Source organism: Alligator sinensis, unplaced genomic scaffold, assembly GCF_000455745.1.
Source record: "Alligator sinensis unplaced genomic scaffold, ASM45574v1 scaffold592_1, whole genome shotgun sequence".
NCBI lineage: Eukaryota > Metazoa > Chordata > Crocodylia > Alligatoridae > Alligator > Alligator sinensis.
Window position 1 is genome coordinate 302,975 of NW_005842214.1, and position 12,131 is coordinate 315,105.

General features: G+C 48.2%; 1 protein-coding gene across 1 annotated transcript in view; it reads left to right on the top strand.

Moving 5' to 3' along the window:
• Positions 1-12,131, top strand: part of LRP4 (LDL receptor related protein 4) — a 67,160-nt gene that overhangs the window by 26,996 nt on the left and 28,033 nt on the right. Inside the window, exons 4-11 of the mRNA XM_025207911.1 lie at positions 824-937; positions 1,556-1,672; positions 6,290-6,418; positions 6,798-6,917; positions 7,046-7,171; positions 10,063-10,188; positions 10,655-10,789; positions 11,017-11,142. Coding sequence (XP_025063696.1) covers positions 824-937; positions 1,556-1,672; positions 6,290-6,418; positions 6,798-6,917; positions 7,046-7,171; positions 10,063-10,188; positions 10,655-10,789; positions 11,017-11,142 — 993 coding nt within the window. The remainder of the gene's footprint in view (positions 1-823; positions 938-1,555; positions 1,673-6,289; positions 6,419-6,797; positions 6,918-7,045; positions 7,172-10,062; positions 10,189-10,654; positions 10,790-11,016; positions 11,143-12,131) is intronic.

A 12,131-nucleotide genomic window follows, 5' to 3' on the forward strand; every position in this document is an offset into this window, starting at 1 on the left:
GTCTGCCCACTTGCTGAGCCTGTCCAGGTCAGCCTGGATAACCTGCCTGTCTTCTGGTGTGGGTGCTTTGCCCCAAAGTTTGGTGTCATCGGTGAACTTGGCCAGTCCGCTTCTGACTCCAGTGTCCACATCATTAATGAAGATGTTGAACAGTATGGGTCCAAGGACAGACCCTTGGGGGACCCCACTGGTCACAGGACACCACGATGAGTGACTTCCATCAATTACTACCCTCTGGGTCCGACCCCGGAGCCAATTTTCCAGCCAGTGGATTGTGGAGGACCCAAGGCGACAATTGGCCAGTTTCTCCAAGAGGCGATCATGGGACACCAGATTGAAGGCTTTTTTGAAGTCAAGATATATGACATCAATCTCTTCTCCCGTGTCCAGGTGATAGGTCACCTGGTCATAGAAGGAAATGAGATTGGTCAAGCAAGACCTACCCGCAACAAACCCGTGCTGGCTATCCCTTAAGATGTTGACGTCGGCCAGTCCATTAAAGATGGCCTCTTTAATAAACTTTTGTCATGACTGCTTCCTGGCTGCATATCAAGGAAGGAGGCCCAACAGTAGGTTTCTGTTCTGTGAGGGTTAGAATGGAGAAGATTCTCTGCTGGGATCCTGTGCTGGCTTTTACCCCCTCTGGTCCCTACTACTTGCTGTCCTATGGTGAGGTAAGAAGGGTGAGATTTTGGTGACATCCACTGTGTGTGTGTGGGGGGGCACATTTTTCCAAGATACCCCTTTGTTCTCAGCTGCAGACTTGGGTGTACAAAATAAATTTTGTCTTGTCTTCAGCTCACTCTCCATTGTGTCCCTGCAGCTCCAAGGGAGTGTGAGGAAGATGAGTTCTCATGTCAAAATGGGTACTGCATCCGCAGCCTGTGGCACTGTGATGGTGACAATGATTGTGGTGATAACAGTGATGAGCAGTGTGGTGAGTGACATGAACCAAGGAATGCCTGATGGAATGCTTAGTGGGTGCCTGATGCATAAAGCATTCTGCCTACAACAGATGCTTACAAAGGGATGAGCTATCTGCTAGGTGCCATTGCTTTTCTAATGGTTTGTAGGGCCACACAGGTGGCTTGTCTGGAGGAGTTATGTGGGGATATGTTTGCCAGGGTTTACTGGGTGGCATTTGAGGCTGTGTGGCTCGCCCTTGAAGCAAAATTACGGTCTAATCTCCTCTACTCATGCTGGAACCAGTTGTTCCTTGATACACAGTTCTGAATTCCTGTGGATTCCTTCTTAATCCAGCCCTCACTACTGATTAAAAATGTAGTAGTAGGAGTGAAGTGATCTTGCACTTTGTGCCTGAAAACTGGTCTAACATCTCTCCCAACTGTACAGTTGATCTAATAAAAGATCATGCTAAAAATCCTCACTTCTATGATTAAAAAAATGAGCATTGGTGTTTTGCCCAAGTACTATGTAGCATGGGCGTATTTGGGTGCTCTGAGGGAAGTTGGGTGCAGTGAGCAATACTGGCATTTTTTAATGCCTTCAAGGACCCTGGGCTCTAACTAATTATCTTTCCGTCTATGTCCTGCAGACATGAGAAAGTGCTCAGAGAAGGAATTTCGCTGTAGCGATGGCAGCTGCATAGCTGAACATTGGTTCTGTGATGGAGATACAGACTGCAAGGACGGCTCAGATGAAGAGAGCTGCCGTAAGTCAGCTCCCTGTTATGTTGGACCTGCTACCAACACTGGGTTTGTTTTGTCCTGTAATGAATGGTGGAAATGAGCTGACCCTGCCTGTGTTAGTGGCTTAGCTGTGTTCCAGCTCTGCTGCAGGGCCCACTGCCAACCCTACAGTGCAGGCTGAGTACAGCATCCCTCTGAACGTCAGCTTGGACAGGCATACTGTGACAGCTCCAGGCTGCTGCTTCCTTCTGCTCCCAGGCTGGTGTGACCTTGAGCCTGAGCAAGGAAGGCTGCACCAGGGAAAGCCGCCCTATACAGTACTTGTGGAGAGAGGATTTCTCCCCCACTTTTGTCTGATTCCTGTAGGAAGTTTTCGAGGAGCTCTGCCTGCTGGCAGCATTCTCGTGGCCTGGGAGCCAGAAGCCTGCCCATCAGTGGTGCAGCGGTGCCACCTGCCTCCCTGCTCTTTAGTTTGGATATTTTATATAGAACTTTGTGCAGTACAAGCTGAAGTCTATGAAATGGCTGGGCTGGGTGTCAGGGATCCTGCAGTTGCTTTCCCCCTTCTACAGGCCTGTAGCGACTTGGGCAGGATCCTAGTATCCCCACCCCCACCCTTCCCCACCACCCTCTGCACCTCCCTGCTGTGTCTCTGAGCAGCAGTTAGTATCTGTAGAGGTTGCTCCCATCCCCCGCCCTTCTCTCAAGGGCATTTTGCAGAATTTGTTCTAGATAGGAGGAAACTTCAAAAGGCTTTGGGAGGGGGATCAGGGCCTCCAGCTCCTGAAGGGCAGGGGGTGTGTGTATGTGGGGGAGTTGTCTTTTATCTCTCCAGATAATGAGTGTTGGCAGGGAGCCAAGGGCTGCAGTGATTTCTGAGCCAGGAAAGGGCTCTGAGAGGAAGCCAACCTCCCTCCCTCCTTCCCACTCCCTTGCCTGTCCCTTCCCTACAAGCCATGAACAGGCCCTGGGGAAAAGGGTGGGGGCAGGAAGGGGAGATCTCCAACTGAACCCTGCATGATAGGGTGGAGTAGAAACGGCGCTCCCACTTTCCTTAGTGTACTCCAAAGTGTAGACCTGTCCCTTTCCTTAATCTATAAGACATTTAAAGATCAGTACTTCATTCTGAAGCAGTTTGTCTCCTATCTGGGCTCATTGTGTCAGCCTCCCTGTGGCTGCCAGCTGCCGCCTTTTTCCCCGTCTGACTCCACCCTTGACTTTATATCTCTCTAGGCCAGTGGTTCTCAGTCATTTTGGAGTCCTGACCTTCTTAAGAATGTTATAGTGCTCCTTACCTTCATGATCTCATGGTATAGATACAAAAGTAAGACTACAGTCCCATTGTGACTTCTCTAGCAATCCAAGAAAGATCCAAGGTCCCTATCCCATTGTCTCTCTTGCCTCAGCTAACTCTATGGATAATCAGAGTATTAGGATAGGGTTTCTTGGTCCAAGCCTTGTGTGCCTAAATGTTTTCCTTCTCCAAAAGGTGTTTTAGGGTTCCCGTCCTGGTGGGGGAGGGGGAGGAGGAGGGGTTCAGGGAAAGGGAGGTAGAGGGAGAGAAGAATTCAGTCTCTGTTGTACTGAGCCATCTAGGAAATTCTCATGGCTGCACAGAAAAATGTATCCATGTCGCTGACTCTGAGCAGGGCAGTAGGCAAACCCTTAGCATCCTGTGCCCTGTACAGGGTTACTCTGTCTGACAAGGATTGCTAGTGATAAGGAGTGGTCTGTTTTGGCAACGTTCTGTAGGAAAGCGACACTTCAAAGGCCTAGTGCAGACCTGGGTGCCTTGCTGCTGTGCTCTTTTCCTTCCTGTTGGATTTTGAGTATGATAGTATGGTGAGGTTCACTGTACCCCAAAAGCTGGTTTTATTTTAAGAGGCAGAGGCTTGGGCCAGGATGTAAGGAAGCCCTTGCTTCTCAGGTGGCTCATTGTTTTGCATCTCCTCTGAGGTTTAATAAACTACACAAGCCTTTAATAGAGGCATTATTAGTAGCTTTTATTTTAATAAAACTTCAGGAGATCACCAAGCACAGGTCAGCTAGTTTGTTTGTTTTTTAATTTTTATTTATTCATCCTTTACCGGCAAAGATGACTGCATCCAGTGTGGTGGGGAAAGGAGAAAAAAGAAGTGGAAAAGAAACAGGGAGGGCGAAGAGAGAAAAGGAGAAAAAAAGGGAAAAAGGAGAAAAGAGAGAGAGGAAAGAGAGAGGAGGGGGTGGAGGCGAGGTCACTTGGGTATGTAGGTGATTTATAAGCCTGATCTTTGCCTTGAACAATCTGCTGCAGCAGGGGCAGGAAAGCATGAGGACTGGGTATGAGTTTTCATTTTCCTAGCCACGCGTTTCTTCATTGCTTCTGCCAAGTGTTGCTGTTCGAAGGCCAATGCTCTGTTCTGGATTGATGACCTCCAGGAAAAATGGTTGCGAGTGATTTGCTCCCACGACTCCGGGTCGATGCTGAAACTCTTTAGGGACACCTTTAGGGTGTCCTTGTACTGCTTCTTTGGTGTGCTGCAAGAATGTACTCAATTTGACAGTTCACTGTAGAAGATTTTCTTAGCAGGCAAGTGTTGGGCATTCTTGAAAGGTGGCCGGCCCATCTTAGCTGCGCTAGTTTCAGTAGAGTGTGAATACTGGGGAGAGTCTTCTACTGTTTATGGAGAGTTTATGAAGACTGTAAAAGGCTATAATCCATCAGCGACATGAAGTATGTGTTACAAATCCTTGATCTGTTATGGTGTGAGACTCGGGATTTCTAAGTCAAAATAACTTCTACAAATCCTTGGTCTGTTATGGTAAGTCAAATAGAGCAAGCTCAGCATATGACTTCACACAATCCTTTTAACAGCTAATGTGTTTATAGCATATAATCTTATAAAATAATCACGTGTAGGAGCTAATCTCAGAAGGAGAAGTATCCCAGAAATACCCCAATACCAGGCGCACACGTTATTCTTACTAGTAACTGCCTGGCATTCTGAAAAGAATAAAAGTAAAAAGTGCAAGATATGCAAATTATTTTGTTCAGTGGAAAGGAAAAGATTCTTACAAACACTTCTAAAATAGATGACTTAACTTAAGGTCATGTAAAGTTTAGTTAGACCCTGCCATAACTAATAAAGCAAAATGGGAGTTGGTTAACTATTTAATAAAAACTACAAGATCTTATTTTAATAAGCACATAAACCAACTAAGAACATATGCCAGCAGAAACCAGTATTACCTGGTGTCCCAGGCACAGAAGGGGGAGTCAGCATTCCTGGGGTCCTGTTCTTGCCTTGTTCTCTGTCCCTTCCCATCTCTATGACTTCCTTTCTGTAACGTAGGGTTAACTTTTTTGAAGTACAGAGCTCTGAATAAGGTGGTTGATTTAGGAAGCCACTGTTGCAGTATTACCAACCCCACCATGCTAAAATTGAAACAAACCCTTAAAAAATCAAGAGATTGGCATGTAAATCATAAGATGATATTTCTGAAGTGTGTGTAGGGGGATTATTTGTGAAGGTGTGGGGGACTGTGGGTGTGTGTGTGGGGTTTGGAGCCCAGGAAGGGAGGGTCCCCACACACCCTGGCAGGATGCAGGGTACTGTCGGACAGTAGTGAAGGGCAGCAGCAGGGCTGGGGATGCTGTGGCTTGGGAGTCAGGGGCAGACACACAGAGACAGACAGCACCTAGCTGGTAAGTGGAGGGGAAGGGGCGGGGGAGGAGGAGGAGGAGGTGGGAAGATGGAGGCCCCCACGGTGAAGGAGGTAGTGGGGTAGGGGCCCTAGGGCTGGGGCAGGTGAATGGGGCCCTAGGACTGGGACAGGTTGTCCAGAGGCGTGGGGGGGTGCAGCTCCCTACAGCTGCACGCACCCTTGGGAGAGGCATGGGGGGGCATGTGCCTCCTGCGGGGCAGAGGCAGGCTGCCCACTGCAGGCTTGGGGCTCTTTGTCCTGCTGCCTTTGCCCCAGGAGCTCAGCCGTGGAACGCCATTGCTACCCACCAGGTAGGCAGGGAACATGGGACATGCTGGCTGCGCAGTACGTCCCCTGCCCGCCCAGCAACAGGAAGCACACTGGCGTTGCGTGGCTGAGCTCCTGGGGCAAAGGCAGGAAGGTGCAGAGCCCCAGCCTGCAATGGGCAGCCCACCTCTGCCCCTCATGGGGCACATGCCTCCCCTGGGGGTGGTCCTCCCCTGCGCCTCTGGACAACCAGCCCCGGTGCCCCGTTTACCCCATCCTCTGTTCCTCCCTACTCCGTCCTTCACTGTAGGGACCTTGATCTACCCCCTCGTCCCTTCCCATCCAAAGACTTCCCCTCAGACTTACCAGCTGAGAAAATCCAGATATTTGAGGGTTCGATCAGGAGATAATGAGTTATTTTGACTTAGAAATCCTGAGTCTCACAATGTTTTCACAACAGTTGGCATTACTGCTATTGCATACAGCTGTCAGTTGCTTTCCAGTGAAACACAGATAATGTTAGTGCTGTGGCCATACCGATGCCTGGTTGGAAGGAGGCAACTGCTTGTCGACATACATTATACGTTCTGCACCACCTGCTTTGTGGGCCCCCTTATTCTACCAGCATAATCATAGACTGGCTTGTTTCTCTGTCATTAGCTGCCTTTTCTTTTTGGTTCTCTTATTAGCATCAGACGTTCCAGCTGCAACCTGCAGCTTGGAGGAGTTCCAGTGTGCATATGGGCGCTGCATCCTGGATATCTACCACTGTGATGGGGACGATGACTGTGGGGACTGGTCAGATGAATCTGACTGCTGTAAGTCAGCAGCAGTGGAGTAAGCTACTGGGTCCAAGCAACTGTTTTACAAGCCCAGATGGGGTGGAGAGCACTGGCTAGATCTGGAGAAGGTGATCCCAATACTGGAGCCGAGTCTGGCATTAACTAAGAGGAAAGGTGCAATGCCCAGGGGAGGGTAGCCACGGTGTAGCCCAGGCTGGTTTCATGGTGGATGGTGTCAGGGCCATTGTCTAGTTGGGACTTTAGACACATAGGTTGAAGCATTTTCTCATAAGTGCCCGTTTAGGCCTAAGTTCTTTGTAGTTGGACGTGAGGATGATCATGGGGGATTTGTGATGCTAGAGTTTCTATTGGACCATGATTGGCTTGTCATTAATGTGTTGTGTCCTCCCTGCAGCATCTCACCAACCATGCCGCTCCGGAGAGTTCATGTGCAACAGTGGCTTGTGCATCAATGCAAGTTGGAGATGTGATGGCGACTTTGACTGTGATGACCAGTCGGATGAAAAGAACTGCAGTAAGTAGCGAGGGGCAAGACAGATAAGGTTTATGCCCGTGATATGAAGCAAAGGAGAATTTAGGGTGTTAGGTTGATGGGTCAAATTATGGTTGCTCCAACTAGTTGTTTCTCCCTTTTTTCCCCAGCTACATCCATGTGCACAGCTGACCAATTCCGTTGTAGATCAGGGCGCTGTGTCCGTCTGTCATGGCGCTGTGATGGAGAGGATGACTGCTCTGACAACAGTGATGAAGAGAACTGTGAGAACACAGGTCAGGCCTAGTAGGGGGCTGCTCTGCCTTGAATCCCATAGGTAGCTAAATACTGGCCACCTTCCTTCCCTCTCACATGTACTTCTCTTCTGGGTGTCCTCCTTGATCTCAGCCACAGATTCTGTGAATCCCTGTGCCAGGGAAAATACAGGCAATTTTCCTCATCCTGCTACAGAAGATAAACACTTGTTTTCTTGCTCTGGTTTGCTGGCTGAGCTTGGAAGGCAACTACTTTATGACTTCAGCTTTAGGAAGCTGGCTTTATGCTCCATCTTGAACTTCACAGCCACTAGTGATCTTCCTGACTAAATATTATACCCCTTCTCTTTTCCAAATTATCCTCTTATTATAAGCTGCTGTGGATCTGTCTGTCTGAGATATTAGGAATGTGTGGAAATATTGCTTTATCTGAGGGACTGAGTCGAGATCAATAAGGGTCTGGTCCTTGGGGCCCTTCTATCACCTTTTTTGCAGGTAGATTCCAGCAGAATCATAGAATCATAGAAGTAGGGTCGGAAGGGACCTTGTAGATCTTCAAGTCCGACCCCCTGCCTGGGCAGGAGGAAAACTGGGCTTAAGTGACCCCAGCCAGGTAGGCATCGAGCCATTTCTTAAAGACCCCCAGGGTAGGAGCCAGCACCACTTCTATCCTGGGGGTCTTTAAGAAGCGGCTCGATGCCTACCTGGGGAATCATTGGGTCTGTTACATGAAGCAGTGACTAGTGTATCTTTCAGAGGGCTTGATGCCATGTACTCTTAAATATTTGCCCAGGAGTCTCTTTCATTGCTAATATTGGTTATTTATTACCCATTTATTACCATACTTTTATATGGATGGATATGGAGCAGGTGGAGGTGGTGGTGATAGCTGTTGCAGAGCTGGAGGCTTTCCCAATGGTCTAGCAATATGGAGCTCTCATTTTTCCTTGACTCTGTTGATAGTCAGTGTGTCTGTAGGCCAGGTTATGATATGGAGACTGAACCTGTTGCACTGGTTAGTGGTCACCCCCTAGTGGGTAAATGAAGACCAGGTGTTCGTGCTGATCTTCTTAGCCCCATCACTTTCTGAATAATGCATCTAAAACAGGTGTTGATCCTGAAAAAGTAATCACACAGCTAAAAGAAGTCTGATAGCCCTGTGGTTGTCACCTGGATAACCAAGGTATCAAGAACAAACTTGAAAAGTTCTAGCCAAGAAACCAAATCAAACCTACAGCACCCTTGAAATAAAAAGTCATGACCAGGATAAATGGGTACACCCAACATGATACGTACACCAGCATGTGCTCTGGAGGATCTTCAGAAAACTGTCAAGAACTACAGTAGATAGATATGGTAAAGGTCAGCTAGTAAAAGTTAACCAAGAGGAACCACTCCCAGTAAACATCTGAAAGCTTGTCTGGTGAGAAGCAGTACATGATGTCCAGTGGCATAGAGACGAGTTGAAGCTTAAGCATTCACAGTAAAGTAGAGAAGTATAATATTGGTAGGTATGAAAGAAAACAGGCTACAAGAACCATCTGTGTGGTAGTTGCCAGTGGGACAAAGCTGATCAATTTGTGTCTTAGCCTTTTTGGGTGCCTATTCACAAGTAGACTTAATTAACCAAGTCTGCTGGAGCATGGTAATTACTCCAGCAGACTCCAGTGTCTCATGTATCAGCATTCCCACACTTAAAAATGGCAATGGGGGTGCTTTAACTAAAGCTTATTCAGTGAGCTTTAGTTAAAGTGCCCCCACCACCATTTTTAAGCGCAGGGATGCTGATACATAAGACACTGTGGGGGTTTTAATTAGAGTGGTTCTCGGATTAAAGTCCCCTGCCCAGAGCACATGTATAAACTCCCTTTGGTTCTAGACATAGATTTGGATAGCTGAGATCACAAATCTAAAATATTGTGTTAGTCTGCAAAAATGATAAAAGGTATCTCTCTGTCAGTTATACAGAAAATGTTATAGCACTTCAGATTGCTCTTTTAAAGTGAATCTTGTAAAAGAAGGAAGAATCCAAGTTCTGTATCCATATAGTTCTTCTATTTATGTTTATCACAGTAGTCTTATTGACCTTCTTTTGTCTTCCACTCAGTTTATTATAAAGGTTTTGCAGTGTAATTAATCTTTCAGTGATCCCTATACATCCCTGTTGCAGTTCATGGATTTTAACAGGTGTAATGCCTTAACATAGAAATCATGAGTTGTGAGAAATAAACAAAATGATCTTAGATAAAATTTTGCACGGTCTGTGCCATCCCTTCTGAAGATTGCAGCCCACGTGTGAAATCCTCCTTCCAAAGTTTAGCCTTGAAGGCTGCATATAAATCCCATTCCAAACTTACCACAGTGCAGTTAGAAAAGGGACACACATTGGGTCATGAACAAACCTAATATTCATGATTTGCAGTAGGGTGACGTGTCAAATAAATAAATAAAGGCAGAGGAGGGGTGGACAGCCTAGATCCACTCAAACTTGTGCTGAAAAGGGGCCCAGGAAGTTTGTGGAATCTGCAGTCAATAGAACTTATGCCAGAATTCTCTACTTGGTCTGAAAGAAACAAAATACTTCCTCATAAAGTAACATTAGACCCAGTCCAGAAGGAGATCTGAGATTCTCTGAATCAACACAAGGGAAGAGGGGAGTATAGAAGAAAGTATAAGCTGAGCATAAACTGCCTTCCTAGAATCCAAGGGAGCACAAAGTTAGAAGTGTATCATATAATCCAGGGAGAGGATAGTGGTGAACCTGAGGGAAATGCAATAAGGTCAAGTGTAGCCAGTAAGCTTCCTGCTGTGCATCTTCTTCTCTTTGCCCAGGATTTGTTCTCCTGTCTGCCAAGTACTCTGCTGGGCTGCTGCTGCTCTGGATATGTTATTATTCCCTTCTGCCCCTGCAGGAAGTCCCCAATGTGCCCCAGACCAGTTTCTCTGTGGGAATGGGCGCTGCATTGGCCACAGGAAGCTGTGCAATGGTGTGAATGACTGTGGAGATGGCAGCGATGAGAGCCCCCAACAAAACTGCCGTAAGTCTTCCTGGTCTCAGCTCACAGAGCCACAGGGATGGGCTGAAGTCAAGTAGAGGTTAACTACACAGACGTTAGTGGGAGCCATGTTCCTACTGAAACAGACTATTAATAGGAGCTATGTCCTGGAGTTTGGGGAAAGATGCTTCAGTAATGGTCCTGCAAGTAGGAGGGAATACTGGGGAGTAATCTTGTGTTCACAGACACCTGAGTGTATCTACAAAGACACTGAATCTCAAAGGAAGCTTTCCAAACCCCAGGGCACAGACTTTAGGAGTTGTTATACCTTGTGTAGAGTCAGTTTAGATGTGTTCCTGTTGTCAAGGGGATGCAGCCTCCTGCAGGGTCTCTTTCCTACCCTCACTGTCCCCATCTTCCATAGAGGTGTGCTGTTATCTTTACAACTGCGCATCACAGTAACTGCTGCTTTGTGTTCCATCTCTGTCCTCTTCACGTGTTGTCACAGGTCCACGGACAGGCGAGGAGAACTGCAACCTCAGCAATGGTGGCTGTACTCAGAAGTGCCAGATGGTGCGAGGGATGGTCCAGTGCACCTGCCACACAGGTTATAGGCTTCTGGAAGATGGCCGTTCATGTCAAGGTAAGCAGCCAGGGTAACAGCCCTTCATCCCTCCTCACCACTGCTGGGTGTTTTTCCTGTTGTCAGGGTACCCCCTTCCTTCCACTGCTACAGTAATGATCTTGGAGCTGCAAGTGAAAGGCAGAGTGCAGACTTGGAGACAAACCAGGAGTGAGATTTGGGCACACCATGGGAATATTGGCATCTTTGTAATCACATGGTAACTTTGCCCCCTTGCCCTGTTACAGATGTGAATGAATGTGCAGAGGAAGGTTACTGCAGCCAGGGTTGTACCAACAGTGAAGGCGGCTTCCAGTGCTGGTGCGAGCAAGGTTATGAGCTTCGTCCTGACAAACGCAGCTGCAAAGCTCTGGGTAAGAAGGGACTTTATCTTGTGCAGTAGATTAGTGTTGCCTACACTCTGGTTATTCATTTCAGCAGTATTTTATTGGCCTGGCAAACAGCACAAGAGCTGCTAACCTGGTGCGGGCAAAGTCCAGCTTGCGGGCCAGATCTGGCCAGCAGTGGACTCCATTTGCCAGCAGCCCCTGCCCGCATGGCTGGGGCTGATCTCCATGGAGACCCCAGCTGCAGCTATGTTGTGATAGTGCAAGGCTGGGGTTGCCATGGAGACCGGCCGTAGCCACGCTGGCAGGGAGTGTGGCAGGGGAGGGCAGGGGGCTGCTCCGGAGCTGCTGGCATCTTGCGGCGGGGGCAGCTTGATTGGAGACCAGGGCAAAGCCACAATCTGCAGCTTGCATGCTCCGGGCAGGGGCGCACAGGCTACAGATTGCAGCTCTGCCCAAGCTTCTTGCAGCAGTAACACCATGGTCCCAAGCCAGGGAAGAGCTGCAATCCTCTGCCTGCATGCCCTTGCCTGGAGCATGCAGGCTGCAGATTGCGGCTCTGCCCTGGCCCTGACAAAGCTGGCCCTGCCGCAAGATCCCGCTGCAGAGGCTGTTGGGAAATGGAGTATGGCTGTTGGCTAGATCTGCCTTTTTGCCTGTCCCTGTGCTAACCTGTAAGAGAGGTGGAGCCCTCAGCTGTTTCAGAGATGGGCATGATCTGCCCTGAGCAGGACTTCTCCCTGTGCTTGAAGATTAACACTCAGTAATAGGTAGCTCTGTAATTCGGTGCTGGCTCTATCTCTCCCTCCCACAGAGGTAGGCCCAGTCCCTGCTTAGGGAAGAAGGGGCTAGAACTTGAAGAAAAAGGGGGATTGTGTGGACTCCAGAAAACCACAAAACAGTGAAGAGGGGCTAGGCACCCAGGGTAGGTGCACAATGCCTGAGGCTGCACTTGTTGCTTTGGTGCTGATCACAGTGGCTCAATCAGCTGTTACTATCATCACATTTATTTTTTC